The 22,503-nt window shown below is 48.3% G+C and overlaps 2 protein-coding genes across 2 annotated transcripts; one reads left to right on the top strand and one right to left on the bottom strand.

Moving 5' to 3' along the window:
• The first annotated feature begins 3,748 nt into the window (after positions 1 to 3,748).
• Positions 3,749 to 9,688, top strand: KRT3 (keratin 3). Its single transcript, XM_031462495.2, has 9 exons — positions 3,749 to 4,354; positions 5,372 to 5,592; positions 6,150 to 6,210; positions 6,575 to 6,670; positions 6,959 to 7,123; positions 7,531 to 7,656; positions 7,963 to 8,183; positions 8,532 to 8,566; positions 9,040 to 9,688. Exons 1-9 carry the CDS (start codon positions 3,749 to 3,751, stop codon positions 9,348 to 9,350), a joined length of 1,842 nt encoding a protein of 613 aa, XP_031318355.1. The 3' UTR covers positions 9,351 to 9,688.
• A 7,466-nt stretch (positions 9,689 to 17,154) lies between these two features.
• Positions 17,155 to 17,740, bottom strand: LOC105094603 (ADP-ribosylation factor-like protein 2-binding protein). Its single transcript, XM_064491242.1, is given in 2 exon segments — positions 17,155 to 17,247; positions 17,249 to 17,740. Coding segments are annotated over 2 exon segments (585 nt in total).
• Between the last annotated feature and the right edge of the window lie 4,763 nt (positions 17,741 to 22,503).

The raw sequence follows: 22,503 nt of genomic DNA, 5'->3' as shown, positions 1-22,503 counted from the left end.
TTGTGCATGCTAAGCACACGCTCTACCACTGAGCTATACCCTCCCCTATGCTGAGCCTTGGCTGAAATGCCTTTTCTTCTAAATATCCAAATTCTGCTCTTCTTAAAAGTTTGGCTCATTCTTCACGAAGCCTCCACGTGTGATTCCCCTCTCTCATGGCTTTTCTAACTCGGCACTTAGTTTTACAAACTCTTGTACTGTTTGGCTTGTCTGCATGTGAGCGCCTTGAAAACCATTCTCTCCACCACATAGCGACAGATTACATCCACGCAAGGTAAATACTCCTTATATTTGTTTGTGGATTTCTCTTCGATGGGCCGGAAGCTGAGGCTTGCTTCTCCTCATCCCAAGTCGTGGAGCTGACAAGATTTCCCTCTATCCAGCACCCCGCTGCATTCACTTTCTCTGGGAGGCCTCAGTGGCTAATTTCTCAGTAGAATCATCACTTGATTGCATCCATTCTTTTGACAGATATGAAAGCTGAAATTCTCCATGTGATTTGTAAATAAAAATAGTGAAAAATAATAGTGAACACTGAACACTTACACTGTGCTGGGTGCTTTCTGGGCACGACCGTGACTCTCTGACAGAGGTATCTTTAATAACTTAATTTTGCAGATGAGGAAAGTGAGGCACAGAGAGGTTAAAGAACTCCCTCATGGACATGCAGTGACAAAGCTGAGATGTAAAAGCTGGGTCTGTTTGGCTCCAAAGTGCACAAACTTAAATACCAGGAGAAAAAAATATGACCTAATTTCTGGGATATGTTTCTTGAAACACTTGACAGAGATTTCACTCATCCAGCTATGCTTCTGTGAGAACCAGAGGAGCAGAGATGACTGACCATCTTCAATGGTTAATGAGGCTGAAACCCAGAGTATTTAAACAGACTTGGTGATAGGGAGTTAGTCACGGGGAGGGGCTGGTCCGGCTCTGGGTTTGGTTCATTCTTTAAACTCTGGTTCCTCTGAGGGAGAAAAGCTGAGGAAGGTGTCTGTGTATAGCCAGCCTCTGGGCCTTGGGCTAAGTTCACATGCCAATAATCTCTGGGTAGCAGTTGTGGAAGATCAGAGGTATTAGTCAGACGTGCTAGAGAGGGGATCCCAGTACTGGTCAGTGGCTGATTTTGTGACCTCAAATGCCCAGTCAGCTTCAAGTTGATTCTGTGATTGATTGACGCTTTTTTTTTTTTTTAATGGAGATACTGGGGATGGAACCCAGGACCTTGCAAATGCTTAGCATGTGCTCTAACACTGATCTATACCCCACCCCTCAACTGATTGATTCTTGACTGATTCTTTTTTTTTTTAAATTGAAGTATAGTCAGTTTACAATGTTGTGTCAATTTCTGGTGTACATCATAATGTTTCAGTCATACATATATATACATATATTCATTTTCATATTCTTTTTTGTTATAGGTTACTACAAGATATTGGATATAGTTCCCTGTGCCATACAGTATGAACTCGTTGCTTATCTATATTATATGTAGTAGTTAGTATCTGCTAATCCCAAACTCCAAATTTATCCCTTCTTATCCCATTTCCCCCCGATAAGCATAAGTTTGTTTTCTATGTCTGTGAATCTGTTTCTGTTTTGTAAATAAATTCATTTGTGTCGTTTTTTTTTTTAAGATTCCACATATGCATATCACATGGTATTTTTCTTTCTCTTTCTGGCTTACTTCACTTAGAACGACAATCTCCAGGTCCATCCGTGTTGTAGCAAATGATATTATTTTATTCTTTTTTTATGGCTCAGTAGCATTCCATTGTATATATATATACTACAACTTTTTATCCAGTCATCTGTCGATGGACATTTAGATTGCTCCCATGGATTCTTGAATGATTCTTGATACTGTGATCCTACATTTTTTCCATTGGAGAGGAGATGACACTCACTTTGCATGGATATTTTCTTAAATCTGAACACAAAGTTTGAGAGGTCTGGATTCCTTATGTTGAGATAACCTCACGACCTTGACTACCTTATGTCACAGGATTTGAATTAGCTTTTGCCTAGTTTTATTTGGTTGTCATCTAATAGAAAGACTAAATTCATTCATTAATTTATTAATTGATTGATTGATCAATTCGTGCCTTCAGTCTTTACGGGCATCTATTATTGGCAAAGGCTGTGCTAAGGACCAAGGGATCCAGTATATTAACAAAACTGTAAACTTCTGGAAAGTTGATGGTTTTATTCTGGGGAAGGGACTGTGATGTGGCAGAGCTTCGGGGTAACAACTAGGGGAGGGGGCACAATGTGAGAACCAGGGCACTGAACAGAATTTCACTTCCTCCGTGCTGGGTCATCCCCAGCTTTGTCCAGTGAGCACCGAAGAATCCACTGTCCTTCCCTCCTGTTCCCCTACTCTGAGGAGGTCACACAGGCCACGCCCTTGGCAGGGGCTACTGTGCATCAGACAGAAGGAGAAAGCCTTGTCCTGGAGAGGTAAGTGACTGACTCGGCGGCTCCAGAGCAGCGCAGAAAGGCTTTCTTCTTGGACAAGCCAAGCCCAGTCCCTAAGCCTCTGAAAAAACTTCAGACTGGCAGATTCTCAGGCTTTCAGAGTTAGACACGTGCAGCAGTGCGGCCGGCCCTACCACGTCTGCCTCCTGAGGCTGAGGGGTGGGGGTGGGGGTGGGGGTGGGGTGGTGTCTGGAAATCGAGGCCACAGACCCCCCTGGGGAGCATGCATTCTCCTCCAACAGAGGATGGTCCCACAGGCACCCTCCCCCACCGTGTCTTGTTCACAGCCGAGTCTCCAGTGCCTCCTACACACTCCAGGCCTGGCCTGAGTGAGGTGACCTGCAAATATTCACTGCACTGGAGGTAGAATTGGCGTTTGGATTTGCAGCACCCTAGGCTGAAACCAGAGAGGTGCCAAAAATGGGCGGAACAAGGAAGGAAGCTGGAGAGATGTCTCAAAGTTGAGAATAGTGTATAATTTCTCTGGGAATTTTAAAAAACAAACAAATCATTTGGTGTGTTGAACTTTGCCATTGTCTCATTAAAGCTCAGAGTGTTCGCTCCTCTTTTCTCAGAACATAGTCATGAACCTGAGTACTTGCAGCCTCCTGAACTCCACCTGGGGAGAGAGGGAGGATGCCAGCAGGCAGCTGTGTGATGGTTCGGGGCTTTGTTTCCAGGAAAGGAGAAAGAGGGGTCATCACCTTATCCTTGCACCCAGCACAGAGCTGGGCACACAGTGGGCGCTCAGTGGCCAGGTGTGGGCTTTTGGAGTGAAATGTACCACCCCTCCTACTGAGATACTTCCCTGAGTCCATCACTCTGACAACCAGAACCCCCTCTCCCCCCACCTTCCCCTCTATCCTTTCTAGAGCCGAGCCCAGCTCTGACGGGGCTGGGGACAGCTGACCTGCGGACAGGTGCGCATGCTTCCTGGATCCTGGCAGACAAAGCTAGGAGGTGGCCGTGCCCAACACGGGGCCATGCCAGGCACCACCCCTGCCAGGTAAGCCTGCCACCTTAGCACTTTTACTATTTCAGATTATTTTTAAGGTGTGTTTAGTAGCTTGGAATAAACTTATTGCCTTGAAGGCAAACCCAACCCATGACTACTTGAGATTAATTATCTCTCCTTTGTTTAAGCCCAGCAGCCTCCTATGTGTATATAAAGGGATTTATTCTGCACAGGTCTTCAGTTCGCCTCTCTCTTCCTCTGGCTCTCAGGGCCCTGCTTAACTCTTGCATTTTCCCTTCGCCAAGCTCTCTCACCATGAATAGACAAGTCAGCAAGACATCTGGCGGCGGGAGCCAGGGCTTCTCTGGCCGCTCCGCCGTGGTCTCCGGCAGCAGCAGGCTGAGCTGTGTGGCCCGCACGGCGGGAGCCGGAGGAGGGGCCTTTGGGTTCCGGAGCGGAGCCGGCGGCTTTGGCAGTCGCAGCCTCTACAACCTGGGTGGCAGCAAGAGCATCTCCATCAGTGTGGCTGGTGGATCCCGGGCTGGTGGCTTTGGGGGAGGGCGCAGCAGCTGTGTCAGTGGCTTTGGAGGTGGCTACGGAGGTGGATTTGGTGGTGGCTTTGGTGGTGGCAGAGGACTGGGAGGTGGCTTTGGAGGGGCTGGTGGCTTTGGAGGAGTAGGTGGCTTTGGAGGGGCTGGTGGCTTTGGAGGAGCAGGTGGTTTTGGTGGGCCTGGTGGTTTTGGTGGGCCTGGTGGCTTTGGCCCTGGTGGATTCCCTGGGGGAATCCAGGAAGTGACTGTCAACCAGAGCCTCCTGCAGCCCCTCAATGTGGAGATCGACCCCCAGATTGGGCAAGTAAAGGCCCAGGAGCGGGAGCAGATCAAGACCCTCAACAACAAGTTCGCCTCCTTCATCGACAAGGTGAGGGAACTTGACTTGTGCCTCCCATTTCTAGGCAGGGGCCTTTGAGATTTAGATGTGCAAGATCACTCTTGAGTGGGCCAGCCTGGAGGGGCAGGGGTTAGGCAGCATTCTGGGGTCTGTGAAGATGCTCAGGGCTGACGAGCTTGTCCACCTGGCTATGTGAGTGGGAAAGACAGCGGTTTCCTATTTGGACCTGGACACTCTCAAGTTCCGCTTTTCTGATGCTCTGCTCAAGTTTCCCACCTGCTGCCTCACTGAGCCTGTGCAGGCAGCGCTGGCAGCACAGGGCGAGGGCCGTAACCTCTGGCAGGGAAGGGTCTGACCTAGATCTAGGGGCTTTTCAAACACAAGCTGCCCTCTGGGGCTTTCCAAAAAGCATGTTCTCTCTATGTCGCCGTGCCCATCAAAAGAGGTGGGCACCCTAGAGAAGAGATTAAAGAGGGTCAGGGGACTGCAGAGGAGCTGGCAACTCTATCTGTATCCCCAGTCAACCTCGTCAGCAAGGGAAGGGTGCTTGTGAGCTCCAGACCAGGATAGCTCACACCAGCAGCCTCTCCCGTTGTGACAATGACAGCATTTCAACAGTATCAGTTCCCAGTGATTCCCATCCTTTGAGGGGCTGGAGTGTCAGGGGTGCCTTAGATGGAAACGATGCCTTGAGGTTTAAGCACCTTTCTGCAGCAAGTACTGTATTTTTGGAAGTTGGGGTAGAGTCATGAAATCCCCAGAAACACCAAGGGGTCACCTTTACAATTCCTCTGCTTTCAGGCAGGGGTGATTTCCAATTTCCCCGTCCATTTCTCCTTCTTCTGTAACTTTCCAAGCCATGCTGCATCTTTAGTGGTCTGCCTGATGTGACTGTCTAACCGTACCCTCTCCAGCTACAGTAGAAGCTTTCTAGGTCTTTGAGCCGGAGGATGGGGAGAGACTGACACCCAGTCCGGCCTGAGTCAAGGCCCCTCCGCACCTCCACTTCAAGTGTTACCTGATGTTGCTTCCCTCAACGCATTGCAGGTGCGGTTCCTGGAGCAACAGAACAAGGTCCTGGAAACCAAATGGAGCCTGCTCCAGCAGCAGGGCACAAATTCCATCACAGGCACCAACAACCTTGACCCCATTTTTGAGAACTATATCAACTCTCAGCGGAACTACCTGGACAGCATCCTGGCAGAGAGAGGCCGCCTGGACTCAGAGCTGAGGAACATGCAGGACCTGGTGGAGGACTTCAAGAAGAAGTGAGTGACAGGGGCATGGGTAGAAAAATGCCGTGGGCTACCCTGTCTGGGAGTCCCAGCCCTCACTGCCTTCCTCCTGCCCACTGGGCAGTGCTGTCACTGAGTCTGCTTTCCTCTCTTTATCTTCATGGAGGACGGCTTCATTCATTGGATTTCCCCTTCCCCTTCCTTCCTGAAGCATAGTCCTTTACAAATACAATTGCAAGTTTAGAGTTGAAGAAGCACTTCCTCAGAGCCAGGCTGGGGAATGTCCAGGTTCTGGGATCTGAAGGATGCTGGGACAACTCAAGGTGTCGTGACCGAGCATCTCAGTTTGCCCAGGACTGAGGGGTTTCCTAGGACTCGGGATTTTTAGTACTAAAACTGGACCATGTGCCTGAATATATGGGAATGGTCAGTCCTCTTAACTAACAGGAAGATGGTGAAAGGATGAGTTCATCTAAGAGGGATAGGAGAGGGACAGAAGATGGATGAGAAGCAGTTTCAGAGTTTCAAAGAACAGTGGTGTTTACGACTACCTCATGCCCCAAACTCAGCGGTTTCTTTTTAACATACAGATATGAGGATGAAATCAACAAGCGTACGGCTGCTGAGAATGATTTTGTGACCCTGAAGAAGGTAAGGGCTGTGTGTGAGGTTCCCGGGGCTTGCCGGCACAGACTTCCATCTGGGTTGGGGTAATCTTCTTATTGCACTGTCATGGTGCTGCCAAGTTCAGGTACTTGGAGCAAAAAAACTGAAGCCAGGCGCATTTAAGTCTGGAGAGATCTCTAAGGGAGCCAGATCATTCATTACTAGTTTTGGAGTAGGACTGAACTTCTACCATCCCAGTGAGACGTGAATCATTCCTTTACATGGAGACTCGCCTCGGAAAAGGACTGAGCCATCGCAGCCCTGGTCCTCCTGACTCTTTGTTGCTGCGGTTGCAGTGTGTTATTTGTTATTTGGGGGAATAAGGCCTTTATGCTTTTGTCTTTCTCAGGACGTGGATGCTGCCTACATGAACAAGGTGGAGCTTCAGGCCAAGGTGGATGCCTTAATGGACGAGATCAATTTCTTGACGACCCTCTATGATATGGTGAGGATGTTTCCTGCTAAGAAGGGGAGAGAGGGAGGGTGAGATGTTTTTAGAGTGGATATGTAGATCCCAGGAAGACTGAGCCGAGAGAGAAGGCCCCTTGTCGGGGTTCTACAGGAGGAACTACAAACATGGGGTTCTCTGAGGGGCTGGGAAGAGGGACAAGGTGAGGCAGACGCACATTCAGAGCCAAATCAGTGCATGGGTCTGTTGATCAGGAGCCTCTCTGGGCCTCTGTGTGCTTGTTGCCGAGGGCCTGAGAATGAACAGTCCCCTCTGTGTTGGCAGGAACTGTCCCAGATGCAGAGCCACGTCAGTGACACGTCCGTGGTCCTGTCCATGGACAACAACCGCTCCCTGGACCTGGACAGCATCATCGCCGAGGTCAAGGCCCAGTATGAGGAGATCGCCAACCGCAGCCGGGCCGAGGCCGAGGCCTGGTACCAGACCAAGGTGGGAGTTAGCCACCTCTCAGAGGACCCACTGAGGGTCTTGGGGAGGCTGTGGCCCATGGGACGGCTGGGTGGTGGCCATTGGGTGGATCCCTCTTGGTTGTCCTTTCTGGAGACATCTAGAAACATCTGCAGCATCAGTTGCAGAAAGTGCTGTCCCCTGGGGGAGGTGGCTCCACTGTCCCCTGCCAGACCACATGGGACCAACTCCAGCTTGCTCAGAGACTAGAAGGGAGAGAATCTTCTGCCACCACAACCCTGCTGCCTCAGAGGTGTCCCTGCAGAAACATCACTTGATGTCATTTAAACAAGTGCTTGCTAAGTACCTCGAGGCAGGGTAGATGTTAGGGACAGAGAAACAAGTCAGGCAAAGCTGCATTAACATCTCACCCTCCTTCTATTCTCCAGTTGGGTGAGCTGCAGACCACGGCTGGCAGGCATGGGGATGATCTGAAGAACACCAAGAGTGAGATCTCGGAGCTCAACAGGCTGATCCAGCGGCTGCGGGCAGAGATTGAGAACATCAAGAAGCAGGTGGGCTGACCAGGGATGCTGGTGCTTAGGCTGATTGTGAGGGGTAGGGGCTAGGATTTCAGAACTCCTGGTCTGGAGGGGACTTTTGGGTCCTCTCAGGTAGCATTGGCCTCCAAGGAGTTCAAAGACCAAGCTAGTCTAGATGGCTGGTAATCCCCAGGGGAAATATCTCCCTGGATGAAGACAGAGGTGCTAGGAGGAGGTAAGGTTGCCTGACTTGCTTTGGGATAATCTGTTCGAAGACCCAGAGACCCTGGGACCCTTCCACTGAGCTCACCCCTCCTCTCCCACCTCCCTCTGCTCCAGAATGCTAAACTGCAGTCCGCCATTGCCGAAGCTGAGCAGCGTGGGGAGCTGGCCCTCAAGGATGCCAATGCCAAACTCCAAGAGCTGCAGGCTGCCCTACAGCAGGCCAAGGATGACCTGGCCCGGCTGCTGCGTGACTACCAGGAGCTGATGAACGTCAAGCTGGCCCTGGACGTGGAGATCGCCACCTACCGCAAGCTGCTGGAGGGCGAGGAGTGCCGGTGAGCCTCCGCGTCCATCTCCCCACCTTCCCTGATCCAAGTCACATGCTGAGGGCCAGATAAGTGACCAAGTGAATGGAGCAGAGGCCTGCTGTATGAAAGGGGCCCCCGCCTTGCACGGGCCTTGCTGGGAAGCACTTGCCTTGGCCAGTTCTTTCCCTCCATGGGCGGCCAAAGCGCACATGGAACCTGTGTGCACAGGAGCTCTGTTCCGGCCAGTGGAAGGGTAGAGAGAGGGTACTGATTTGCCAGGCCAGAGAATCCTACTTTGGTTGCTATATGTCACCGTCATCAATGGGCTTGTTGGAAATTTGCTTTGTGATGGAGCTATCCTTCTCTCTCACACAGGATGTCTGGAGAGTGCCAGAGTGCTGTCAGCATCTGTAAGTAGCCAAAGCAACCATGACCGTGAGAACTGAGTCTGAAATATCTGTCCTAACACAGGGTGAAAGCAACTAATTAAAAAAATTTTCTGTAGAGGTTGGAGGGGGTTTTCTGGGGTTGGAAAGGGCAGTAGACATGCTTTTGTAATTGTTCTGGGTTCAGGGCACTGTTAATAGGTCTATATGGTGGATGGAGAATACTGAATAGGGAGCCTGTTAATCAGAAGAGAAATCCTGGATAATCTCCTAGGGGGTCATCAAGTGTTGACCGTACGTAGAAGGAACCATTGGAAAATTCATAATGACTTAACACTGTGGGGGGGAACACCTTATGACGTCAGAGCGTATCACAATGATCATCAGGTGCAAAGTTGCCTTGATCGCCTTCCAATCGTCCTGGGCCCGGGGATCGTTAACTACAACACAGGGAGGTGGGCGCGGGTGCTGACGCTGCGCTGTTCTCTCCTCCGCAGCCGTGGTCACCGGCAGCAGCACGGCGGCGGCCTCGGCGGGGGGTTACGGAGGCGGTTATGGCGGTGGCCTCAGCTTGGGAGGCGGCGCAGGCAGCGGTTTCGGCCGGGCTGGTGGCAGCGGATTTGGCGGCGGCAGCGGCCTTGGCGGCGGCAGCGGCGGCTTCGGCGGCGGCAGCGGCTTCGGCGGCGGCAGCGGCTTTGGCTCTGGCTCCGGGGTTCGCGGAGGGGTCAGTGGTGGAGGCTTCAGCTCTGGCAGCACCCGTGGAGGCAGCGTCACGATCTCCCAGCGCTCGCAGCTCAGCTCCAGATAAATACCGCGCATGGGCAAGGCAGCCACGCCGGCATCTCGCATCCACATCCGCATCCGCTTCTCCGCTCCGACATCAGCGACACCCTCAGCACCTTTCTCCATCCCCGCTCCAGCCCCCTCCAGGCCCGCTCTTTGGGGCTAGAAGACCGTGGCCTCTCGCTTCTCCATCAGGATCCCCGGCCAAAATCAGCCACGAGAATTTCAGGCTCTCGCTCTGGCTCCAGCCTGTTCCCTGTGATTGTCCATGTGTGGCCACAGCTACCACCTTCTGCTGCTCTTGGGGTCCCCTCCCTGGGTGGAATGGTCACCACTGTTCTGATGTACACAACACACAGGCCCCTCTGCCCATCTGTTCTGTTGCCAATAAAGTGCATTGTGTTTCACATCAGGCCTCTGAGTCTCTCTGGAGCCTTTCTCCCCACTAGACTGCCTTCCTCTGTCCTGTCCCACGTGGGCTGTGCGGCCCACAGGAAAACTGAGGGCTAGTCCTCTGAAACTGAGGCGGTTACTCTCTACTGTCCATTGTATGGGGTCTAAGTGGGCAAGCAAGCTCTGGTTGTTCATTTATTCCGTGAGCACTGGGGGGAGGGCGGGGGGCACACTCCAGGAGCCGGGGCGGGGGCAGTTCTTAGTGGGGAAAGCGGGACCACTCAGACATCCCTTTCCTTGATTTTTCTTATTTGGGGGAAACTCAGAGGGGCCCTTGAGGTGCCGAGGGGTTGGGGACAGAGGATTTCTTGCCCTGGTGCTGGTCCCCACTCCTGCTGACATCTTGAAAGCTCTTCCCTCATCAAGGTTTTCCTGGGAAAGTGTGAACTGACGGAACCCTAGAGCTGCAGGGATTTCTCAATAGTCACCTGTCTCAAAGTCTGACCCACAAGCCCCGGTCTGCTAGGGAACTCTGCAAAAAGGGGTTCCGTGTTCATTGAATCTTCCCTCTGTGGAGAACATATTAGAGGTTCTGAGAAGCCTTGTAGGAAAGATTACCTGTTAGCTATCTGTATGTAACCTAACATTTTCCACAGAGGCTCCTTGTTTCTGGTCAACAATTATTTTTTTTGAGGGGGGGAGGTAATTAGGTTTGTTTGTTTATTTACTTTTAAACAGAGGTACTGGGGATTGAACCCAGGACCTTATGCATGCTAAGCCAGCGCTCTGCCACTGAGCTGTACCTTCCTGGCCTCCCCACATCGGCAAGGATTAACATCCTTCAGGAAACATCCTGCTCCTGAGCACTGTCTGCATGCAGTCTGGGCCCCTGGGTGTGTGTGGCAGCCATGGAAGCTCCCAGCATCTGCCCTGCACCAGGACGCCCAAGTGTTATTTGGCCTTGGGAGTGCTGTCCAGATGGTCATGTCTGGAAGGGACTCAGGCACAGGAAGCCAAGAACTTCATCTGCCAATGAGAAGACTGAGCTTAGAGAGGTGGAGTGGCCTGCCTAGGGCTGTAGAGCATCTGAGGGTCTGAGCCAGGAGCACATCTGAGGATCCCAGGCCTGGAGCTCCTCCGCTTACCCACACTGTCCCTGAGGCTGCAGCCACGCCCTCCAGGCATGGCGGGCTGCCTGCGTACCCAGGAAACACAGACATGATGGAGAAGGGTTGGCCAGGCCAGGCCAGGCCAGGGAGGCAGTATTTTCATCTTAGGCCAAAGCTGAATTTATTTCAGAGAAGGGAAATAACAGTTAAATAAACAAAGAAAACCAGCTACTGGGGCTTGAAGAGATTTGTATGGAAATCCCACATCCAGGCTTGGTCGAGCAATACTGTGGTGGTCCTACTCTGATCTCCCAGGAAGGCTCTTTGAAGGAGGTGGGACTTAGCAGTTGTTGCTTCATTTTGGGGGCAGGAAGGTACCTTTCCTGGTTGGTACCCCACTGTGAAAAAGGAAGAGAGACAGGTGAGGATGCTCAGTGCCTGCCCCAGCTCAGAGGGCTGGCCATCTGGGAATGTGTCAGGCCAGTAACGAGATAGATGCTTCACCCCGGATGAAATCATTAATAATGAATTCTTTCCTTCCTTCATTCAATCTTTGTTCATTAAGTGTTTACTCTCCTGCGCTGGGCTAAATGTTGGAGATGCACTGGTGAGTGAATATTATTTCTCGTGTTCATAGAAAGCCCAACACCAACGAAGAAGTAAACAGACAAACAAATAACTTAAAGTTGTGATAAGAATATGAAGAGAAGAAACTGGGGGCTGAGCTGGAGAAACCACAGGACCTGTGAATGGATGAGATCTGGAGGTAAAGGAGAGGGGAGTTTCAACCAAGGTGCCTGGTTTTCTAGCCTGAGCTATTGGGGGGCTGGTGATGCCACCTACTGAGGTGGGGGGTGGGGGGTGAGGGGTGGGATGGGTCTGAGGAGGAACTTCGGGAGCTCTGCTTTAGATGATTTTGAGTTACTCACAAGACAGCCGAGGGGAGCTATCCATGCTACACTTGGAGTTGTGAGTGTGGATTCAGAGGGAGGTCTGTCAGGGCTGGGGACTCACATTTGGACGGCGTCAGCATAAGGTCAGTTAGGGTGGTTTCTAAGCCATGGGAGCTGATGAAAGGGGGCCCAGAAGGGCTCCCAGGAAGCCCGGCATTCAGAATCAGGGAGGGGAAGGCAGCGAGCCAGGCTACAGAGCCTGGTCCAGGTTTTCCAAAATCTCTCCACCACGGGCCCTGAACAGGCTCAGTCTTCTTTGGGATACTGTCCAGGGGTCTCAAGGCTCATATTCAGACAGTGGATGCTTGCGTTTGCTGCTACTCCCCGGCCTCTGGCTTATACCTGAAGGTCTTTGTTTGTGGCGGAGATCACCACCTCACCCCACCCCACTACCTACAGGCAGGGGGGGATCCATACAGATCCTTTAAAAAATATATATTATTGAAGTATAATTGGTTTACAATGCTGTGTTAATTTCTGGCGTACAGCATACTGATTCAGTTATACATATATATTCCTTTTCATATTCTTTTTCATTATAGGCTATTACAAGATATTGTATATAGTTCCTTGTGCTATATAGTAGGAACTTGCTGTTTATTTTATACGTAGTAGTTAGTTTCTGCAAATCCTGAACTCCCAGTTTATCCCCCTCACCCCACTTTCCCCTCTGATAACCAGTTTGTTTTCTATGTTTGTGAGTCTATTTCAGTTTCGTAAATAAGTTCATTTGTCTCATTTTTTAGATCCCACATATAAGTGATATCATATGGTATTTGTCTTTCTCTGTCTGACTTACTTCACTTAGTATGACAATCTCCAGGTCCATCTATTTTGCTGCAAATGGCATTATTTTATTTTTTTTATGGCTGAGTAGTATTCCATTGTATATCTATACCACCACTTCTTTATCCAATCATCTGTCAATTGGCATTTAGGTTGCTTCCATGCCTTGGCTCATGCAGCTTCTTAGAGGAGAGGGTAACCTGGCTCAGGAGGAAGGGCACCATGGAGAGGGCTATTTCTCTGCTGGGTGGTTGTGGAGGAACAGCCAGGCAGGTGAGCTTGAGGCCAGGACCTGAGCTTAAGGAGTTAATCCCACGCTTGGCTGGATATTCTCAGCCCGGCCCTAACTGCTTCTAATCCAGACTGACAGCACCTCTAGGGAACTTCACCCCATCCTGCCTGCTCTCCCGCTTCCTGCCCCCTCAGCAATTACATAACTTCTTTGCGGAGTTCTCTGTTGGTTTTTGAGCGCTCCTAAGTTGCTGGGCTTGGGCTTGCTTGCACTTGACTTTTTATTTTTCGAGTAGACAGCCAGTTGGTGCTGTGTTGTCCATTCTTTTCCTATTCTCTAAGGCATTTTCTTTTTCTGCCCATAGGGGAGCTCATAGAGATTGTTGAATAATACAGACTTGTGTGCCTGAACCCTAAACTGAGATGTGGGGCCATGAATCAATGGTCAAATATTTCTTTTGCTTGCTCTGCTTTGCTCAGCGTCTCTTGTCCTGGGTGTGGAGTGGTACATCCTCCTGTGATGACACAGAGGACTTACTTCTATCCCCCCACCACAATCCTGTCCCCATCCATTCCTCTCTGCCTGTTCCCCTTATGTCTCAATTGGAAAGAATGCTCAAAACAGCACCTTCCTGTTCTCAGAGCCTGTTGACTCACCCCTTGATGTTAAAGAGACCAAGATGTGTTTTTAGATTTCAGATGATTTCCTTCTGTCTCCTCCTGGGATGGAGGCTACACACCAGAGAAAGTATCAACAGCTGCAAAAAAATGCTCAGCTAAGGAAATCAGGGGATTGTTTCCCAGAAAAATCTGCCTGTGGATAATCCAGACTCGATTTCTGATGATCAAGTTTGCATATAAAATGTGGGTACTTTGTGGGTAAAACTCTGTAGGACTCTTCCTGTTTTGACTTTGAGCTGGGTGGGGTTTCTGTTAGCCAATCACCAGAGATCTCATCTTTTGGGATTTGGACTGCCCCTTCCCTCTGCCTTCTTAGCACCTTAGCCCAGGTACATACTCTGCTGCCAAGACCAGAAATGTGGACATCTTGCGATAATCTCTGGATGACGGAGAAAAACTCATTTGGGTTCCAAAAATACTTCTTCACATATTTTATCTCCATCTCTCCTTGCAGTTCTGGCCTGCAAACTGCACAAATGCACATCTCTGCTGTGGCTAAAGTTAAACTCATCTCCACCAACACTTCCAGCCCAGCCCAGGTTGAACGCTGAAGGCTAGTTTGTTCTCCTAGGAAACCACTGATGAAGTTATGGTGGGAGCAATCTGTACCCTTGGAATCCATGGTGGCATCACTAAATGGTGGCAGCTTTATCAACTCCTGGAGAAGATGGGTGGCAGGAAAGGAGGGTTCTAGGTGTCAGTAAAGCAGTGATTCTCAATGGGGGCAATCCCATCCCTCCCCTTGCCCCCCTAGAACATTTGGCAACGTCTGATAACATTGTTAGCTGTCACAACTGGAGGAGATGCTACTGGCATCTAGTGGGTAGAAGCCTGGTGGCTACTAGACATCCTAAAATGCACAGGACAGGTCCCATAACAAAGAATTATCCAACCTAAATATCAGTAGAACTGGCATTAAGAAACCCTGTGCCCAAGCGAGAGGCCATCTCGTTCAGCCCTCTCCTTGGGAAAGGCTGCTTGGCTAGAGTCATATTGGTAGTTGCTGAGCCAGACAGAGATCATTCTGAATTTCAGGAAAGCACATATTTTTAGAAGTTCATTTGATTTTGAAATGCCCTTTAATTTTGGGCAAAGACACAGGAAACAAGCCAGGCAAATGGTGTAGCCTTATGTGGGGACTTTCAAGACCCGCGCCGATGGTCTGTGGGGTGCGGGCAGTTCCATTGCAAGCCTATTGCTTCAGGCCTCTGTGCCTTTGATAATCTGTCTTCCTTGCCAGGAATGCTCATTTCACCTTCAATTACTTGGCTAGGCCTTCTCATCATAGATCTCTCAGGCACTGCCCCCTGAAAGCTCTCCCGGACTGCCACATGGCACTGAATGTCTGTTTCGGCTCCCATAGGACCCTGTTAACCCGTTTTCATCACTTGTCCTGTTTTCAGCACTCGTTTCAGCACCTGCGCTCCGCACGAGAATGGAAATTCCCTGGAGGGACAAATGTGCCGCCTTCTTCTCTGTGCCTCTCCTTGCTGGGCACGTACGAGGCACTGTGACTTTCAGTGAGCTAGTGGCTCACCTGAAGAGGACAGGGTGGACTCTGAAATGCAGCTGCTGTCCTGACATACTAACAAAAACAACACGATTAAACAATTAGCTTTTGTTCCGTACTTACTGGTGCGAGTCATACGCTGGGCATTTTGTACCTGTTGTTTCATGTAATCCTTCTAACTACCACGGGAGGCAGGTGGTAATTATCCTCACTTTCCTGATGAGGAAGCGGGGGTTAGAGAGGCAGAGGAACATGCCTGCGTTAGCCATGGAAGCAGCAGATCTGGGCCTCAGATCCAAAGTCTGCACTCGTGACCCCCGTGCTGTGCTGCCGGCCGGGGCCGGCTGACTTGCTCTCGGTCTCCTGTTTGCCCTCCCTTGCCCCCACTCTGGCATGTGCTGCTAACAGCTCTCTGGAGTCTTGAGGAGCCAGAAACCAAACCTGAAGCTCCTGTATTAGTAAGAGAGGTTTCTTTAGGTTTCCGACATGGGTGGGCCCACCTTCAGCTCTGGAGAGTTCTGATCTCCAGCGGAAGAGTCAGGGAGACTGACTAGGGGAAGTATGTTGATAATGATGTGTGTTTCCCTTTGATGCCAAAGAGAACTTCCCAAGATTGAAAGCAACTTTCATTAACACAGGTTGCTGCATTATCTATTGTGGGATTGACCCATTCAGTCATTCAACAACTGGACTGAGTGATTACTGTTTTCCAGACACGGTACCAGGCCCAGAAATAGAGTGGAAAACACATTTAGCCTCCGCTCTCACAGAATTTAGTTTAGCTGGGAAGAAATTTACCAAATAACATCTTTCCATACAACAAATATAGATGGAGATCATTATTTTCTTTTACAGTGCAGATTTTAATTTTTAAATGAAAAAAATCAAACGTACACATTGGGAATTAAAATATTATTTTTTCTTCTATCTACAGGTGTCATATTCATGTTTTTTGGTCTGTAATGTTCTACCAAACATTTTCCTAGACCAGAGCCAGACAAGATCATCATTACCAAACCTCTCTGCTCCCCCTCCGTCCTCAGGCTGAGGTAGAGCAGTGCGGCACCATTTTGACAGGACGAAGAATAGAGTTGGAAGTACAGAGCTTGAAGAATCACATATTAACCAAACTCACCCCCACCCCAGTCCAGAAATAACCAACTAATCTATCCAGAAAGGATTTTAAACAAACTTGCACAAATACACTTAATATGCCATAAGAAAAGGGTACCTTTTAGTCTTCTTACAGTATATAAAGCATATATTCACTGTGCCCAGTAAACTAGTAACTTCAGTGAAGTATTTTTGCCACCATAGCACTAACAACTAAAAATTACAGCCCTTTAATACTTAGATTTTAAAGTGGTTAATCATAGAAATTCTAAGATTAAATCTACTAGATGCATTAGAGTATTCATTTACAATTTTTTTTTTCAAAAATGATACTAAAAAAGAAATAGGCTTCTTTCAAAAGACTAGGGTCAGGAGTAGAAGACAGATAAGACCTGCAAACCCAAGACGAGGAGTTGATTTTCACACATAGCTTTTGGGTTAAGGACATCTTTTCTCGTCTATTCCCATAGACAAGACTAGTTCTGACTTTCCCATAATGGTGTGCAGTAAGTAGGAGTTTCAGAAATCTGAAGACAGGAGCAGCTGTTTTAACACCCTAGGTAAGTGCTCCCCAAATCGTAAAAAACTCCACATGGGTCGGCTGCTGTGTTTGAAGGACCGAAGTTCTTGCCCAGGAGAAGGAGCTGTGAGCGCACGGAAGATTCAGGCAAAGCCGCCTGTGGCATTTGGGACAGGGAGGGCTTGTGAGGGTGTTATTCCATCACACAGAACATAGATGCTGGGGTAGGGGCCTTCCAGGTGGAATTCTTGACACAGTCTTGCCCCAGAGCAGCCAGACTCTCAGAAGCACCTTGGAGAGGTGTTTACTTCGGCAGGGATTATTGAATAGAAGAAGGTGTTTCAGAAAAAAGCAGAAGTCCTGGGAGGGTCAAGTAAATTATCTTTTTGACCCATCAATGCTTAACACTAATAAAAAGCTGCACGACAGAGCCAGTCTTCCCAAGGTGTATTCTCTCATCATCAGGAGCAGAAGCCTCTTCCCAACTACAGGGCCCATGACATCAGAGGGCTTCCCTTGCCTGGACGTGGGAGCTAGTGCCCCAGATTGTTCTGGGAAGCTGGTACAGGTGATTTGCACAAGGAAGTCACCACTAAACCACTGCTGAAGTCCAGTCCTCAGCCTTTTGTTTTCTGCTCAGTACTCTAGAAACATCTCTTTAAAGGCCAGGAAGTCCGTAAATGTGAGCAGCACATTGAATATGTCATGAGTCACTTCATCTTGATGATGCTTTAACGTTGTTGTGAAAGCTGCCGTGTTGAATGCGGGTATCTGCTCCACTATCTGTTCTTCAATATACTTTTCTCTCAGTGAAAGGTATTCATTAAAAATTACCGTGTAGGTGAGTTTATTCTCTTCTGAGTCTTCAAACTCCTGGTAGTATTTGTCCATGAAATTTCTCTGCAGTTCTTGGAACTCGGCATCCATGATAATGTCCTCCAGAGATCCAACCACAACATCAAACTCAGCTTCCATGGCAGACAGCGCGAAGCTCTCCTCGGAGACTTCCGTCACCTCTGCAGCATCCATCCTGCCACCTGGGGCCCAGCGGAGTCTGCCGCTCTGCATCGGGCTCCCACTATTGACCTCCAGGAGCCGCACCCTGCCTCCTGTCACCATGGCTGAGCTCATCATTCTTAACGACTACACAGTATTTCGTTATATGGACGTAGCATAGTGTTTTGATGCAAATGTTATTTCTGTTTTTCTCCAGTCTAATAAGCACTGCTGCAGTCAAAACATATCTCTGAACACTTGTCCTGTTCATTCTTTACGATGACTTTTCAGATGTGGAATTGCAAGGCCACTTTGCAATTTTGATTTACCTCATCAAACTGCTATCCAGAGAGATTGTACCAATTGATACTTTTCCAAGTGATGTATGACCTTCTGTTTTTCTCATCTTATGAACACATTGTGTTGTTTTTTTTGAATTTTTGACAATTTTTAAGGTTTTATTTGTATTTCTTTGATTCCTAATGATGTTGATCATTGTAAATATGCTTATTAGCGATTTAATTTTCATTTTCTGGAAATTGTTTCTTCATTTGTTTAGTCCATCTTCTCTTCGGGTGGGCATTTTGTTTTTCTTATTAATCTGCTTGTCTGAGGCAAGGATTCCAATAGTACTTGAGCTCCTTAGGAGTCCAGAATCCCAGAAACATTCATCATTGGACCAGAATCAGTGTCCTGTAGGGATGCTATGAATAGCTGGGGTGGGGAGTAACACAGAATTTAGCCCAGGGTGAAGGGGGCCAGAGGGAGCTAACAGCATTGAAGGAAAATCGGGCCAAGCTGGGGGAGAACCCACCTCCAGAATCATGCCTGCAGTTGTAGATGCGATGATGGAGCGGGGCGAGGCTAAGAGCAATAAGCAGGATCAGTCTTGCGGGGATTAGGGGTGTCTAGTGGATGGCCCTCCACCCCAATCCTGCTTTATTCACTCCCTCATAGCTTTGATCCTAAGAGCACTTCCTCATACATTTTCTGCCCACAAATCTCCATCTCACAGTCTGTTTCCCAGGAATCTGACCTGAGATGGGCAGAGGGATTGGCCAGCTGTCTGCTTGACTGGGATTTGGATGGAGAGGATGCCTCTCTTCCAGTAAGAGCTAATGCCTTGGGGAGAGTAGGGAAGACCTTGAAACCCTTGAAGACCTTGAGACCCTTGAAGACCCTGGAAAGGAAAGACCAGGGCAGTGGGTAGCCCATGGCATATACTGAAGATTTCTTTAGAAAATTCTGCAGGGATTCAGAGGGGAGTGGGTTTCCTTGGCTTGCTGCCGTCTGATTAGCTGTAAACTCTTTCCTGGGACATTCAGAAAAGCTGGACTGTGGTGGGGGCCAGGGGTTGATGTGCTAATTGGGCCAGTCTCTCCATCCCCTTTCCTGCCTTCTCTGTCTCTTCTAGACATTCTTTCTCCCACTGGCTGAGTTTCTGAGCACCACACTCTGGTGCCTAAGATCACTGAAATAATGACTCCTGTTAGCTGCCTAAACGTTTTCTCCGCCTCCAGGCTGCTAGGCTGACCTCTCCCGATCCACTCTCACCAGCAACAGGGGAGAGCAATTGGCAAATGCATGTGTTAGAGCTCCTTACCAACTTTCACTGTTAAGACTAGTTATTTGGTTGTTTCAAGCCAGGACTTCTGCCTTATTAAAGATGTGGTTACTCACAGTCAAGGTCAATGCAGTCTGTATTTGGATACCTATAAATTTATTTCATGTACCTTTTCCCCTGAAAAACTGGTAATTAAGACGCAGGGTCTTAGCCAGCCAATAGTAATCCTTTACGATGGATGTATAAAGGAAACCTAGGGCTTGAGGCTAGGTTTCTGTCAGTTCTTTCCAGCTTTGCATAATTATTGCTGTTCAGTTAGAATTAAATACAATTTATAATATAGGGCTGAATCAGTCTGCCCAGTTTTCCCATCTGCACATGCCCGATGGCCCTGCCTCACCAACCACATAGCTAGACACACACACATGCACTCCCCCTACCTCCCCACTAACACATATCACAGGAACTTTGGAGAATGAAGACCGTGGTGATAAGAGGGCACATTGTTTAGTTGATGTGAGAGATGAGTTTCTGCCATTGTACTTAAGGATGACCCTATTAGCTGAGCGCTAATGTGTCCTGAGTGCTTGTTAGGCACCAAGACCTGTTGTAAAATAACATAATCCTCACAACAAGCCTATGAGATAGATAATATTATTATCTTCATCCTATTGATGGAAATCAAGACACAGTATGTTAAACGGTTTGCCAAAGATCATGTCACTAGGAGTTGGAGGACCAGGGTTTGAACTCAGGCCTCCAGGAGGTAACTGTCATTCAGAGACTCCTGCAGCCCTTGAACACGGGGATTGATCCCTAGATTTGGGAGGTGAAGACCCAAGCCAAGGAACAGACCCAGATTCTTTTCTTCACTAAACTGCAGTATGTAACAATGCATTTGGCTCCATGAGTTTCATGGAATAACAGGGACCCACGGTGCTTGCTGAATCAGAGGGCAGCACGCTGGAAATGGGGCCTGCAGGGAGTTATCTTCGCAGGCAGGTGTGAAGTGGGTGAGAGGTGAGCACAGAATGGAGTGCTGAGGGGACCTCTGGGGTTAAGCCAACTGTGTCAGACTTTATAATCTGCCCAACTGCCATGATATGCTTCACTCTTTCTGGATCTGTCCCAGGGCAGGCCACACCCTGGGGCTGGCACACTGGCTTCAGGGGTCCTTGCCAAGAATTCCAAATGGCTCAGTGATAGCTAGTTGGCTAACTACAGTGCCCAGCCTGGCTCATCTCCGAGGCAGCTTTCCCTTACCTCCCCTATTGGGTCTTTGGGCCACAGTGGTGAGAGAATGTGGTCAAAAGCTGCCTCTATATCCTTATTCCTTGTGATTCAATGACAGCCAACTCTCCCCCGCAAGACTTTGTCTATAGCACTCCACTTCCCTTTTCCCCTCATATCCTGAGATGTCAAGGTTCTGGGAAATCAATAAATGAAGCAAAGTTTTTTTTTTTTTATTCTTTTAAAAATTATTATTTGAAGCAAAGTTTTATTTAGTAATCACCACCTGCCCAGACATTGTTTTGAGAATTTCACATGTAACTCATTTAGTCTTCACAATGATCCTATAAATTAGGTATGATTATCCCCATTTTACATAGAGGAAAATAGGGCACAGAGAGGTAAAGATCACACTGTGGCAAAGGTCACAGCACGTGGTGGAGACAGGGTTTGGATAAGGGTAGTTGGACCCCAGAATCCCTGCTTATAACCTCCATATTTTGCTAATAACACACGTGTAGTTTTGCTAGGGGGTAAGGTATTTGATGGCGGAGGACTACTTTTATTCCGAGCCCATCCCTGTCCTTGGTGCTGCAGTCTGGATGTCTGTGGGACTCTTCTGTTTCAGGAGACTGATTCTCACCATTGCTCCCTCTAAGCTGGATTTCTCCCCGTTCCTCCTCTGGCTCTGATTTGTTCAAAGGTTTCCTGCTTCAGATCAAGTAAACATTTGTTCCAAAGCTCAACTTTAAAATAGGACCAGACTTTGTCCATCTTATTGTGTTTCCTTGAAAATCAAGACCAAAAAATAAAAAAAATCCCTCTTTCTCTCTCTTAGTCTTTATGGATAATTAAACTTATATAATTTAACACATTTTGTTTTTTGTCTTACCTGGTGGGGAGTATTTATTATTGGATGACTAGAATATTTGCTTCCTTTTAGAAAACATGGGTTATTATTTTAAATTTAACTCATTATTGGGACAAGAGGGGCATAGAAACAAAGAAAATTAAAAAGCTAGTCTTGAAATTAACACAATATTATAAATCAGCTATACTTCAATCAAAAAGCTAGTCTTCTCTTGGTTGAGGCTAGGCTTATACTGAACAACACTGGAAACTGGACACTCACAGAGGAAGAGAGTGATTTAAAATATGAGCTATTAGTATTCATTAATGTAATAAAAATAATATCTGCCTCTCAGGGATGTTTCAAGGAATACATGAAATAATATACATGAAAAGTGCTTTATAAAATGAAAACTATTCATACAGATATTGCACTATATGTTTGAAAATTTTGATTAGCAACTAGATGACAAATTCTTTAAAGAGAGGGATTATGTCATGTGCTGTTTGTATGTTGCACAATACTGGACAGAGAATGTGCCCTCCATAGCACTTGTTGACCGATGGACTGATTAAATAATATATTGCATAGCAGAGCTTAGCACAGCTCCCAGAACAAGATAAGTACTCAATAAATGAAAGATATTTCTGTCGTTTCTAGGGTTACCGGTGTTTATTGATTTCTGAGGAGTCAGACTCTTAAGGGTAGAAATGACTTCAGGAGCCACGAAGAGCAGCTCCCGTTTTAGACACTGGAGTCCTCTCTGAAACACCGTTCTACAACTGGCAGTCCCCCCGGGGGACAACCGCTCTCTCTCTCACAGAGGATACTGAGCTGACTGCACTCATTGGTCCAAGTTATTCCTCTCTGTGGCCAAGGGAGCAGCCCTAAGTCCTCTTGTGCTTGAGAGCCTCCAAATGTTTGAGGATGGTTTTCCTTTTATCAAATTCCTTCTCCAGGTTGAACACTTCCATTTCCTTCTCTGCTTTGGCATGCCCCTGCCATCTTGCATGCTCTCTCATAGACATACTCTGGACTTCTGGGACCCAATCCAACCCTCCAAAGGAGGTCTGACTAGCTCAGGAGCAGGGTGGGCATGAGGCTTCTTGGTGTGCATCCTCCAGCCCTGCAGGTGAGTTTGGCAGCCCCTTCCTGCTGCTGACCCATCCTGAGTTGGTGCCATTTTATACAAGCCATTGTGAGTCTGTGTCTCCCCGTGCCGAACTGCAGGGCTTGTTTTGT

The sequence above is a fragment of the Camelus dromedarius genome, chromosome 11, assembly GCF_036321535.1.
Source record: "Camelus dromedarius isolate mCamDro1 chromosome 11, mCamDro1.pat, whole genome shotgun sequence".
Classification (NCBI taxonomy): Eukaryota; Metazoa; Chordata; class Mammalia; order Artiodactyla; family Camelidae; genus Camelus; species Camelus dromedarius.
Note: the sequence above shows the minus strand (reverse complement) of the source record. Positions and strands in the feature narration are given on the sequence as shown.

What these genes read in the sequence shown, in the direction of transcription:
- KRT3 (XM_031462495.2), top strand. Translation starts at nt 3,749, where the DNA reads ATGAATAGACAAGTCAGCAAGACATCTGGCGGCGGGAGCCAGGGCTTC. An exon ending in TCGCCTCCTTCATCGACAAG is followed by an intron (nt 4,355 to 5,371) that starts GTGAGGGAACTT and finishes AACGCATTGCAG; the next exon opens with GTGCGGTTCCTGGAGCAACA. An exon ending in TTGAGAACATCAAGAAGCAG is followed by an intron (nt 7,657 to 7,962) that starts GTGGGCTGACCA and finishes CCTCTGCTCCAG; the next exon opens with AATGCTAAACTGCAGTCCGC.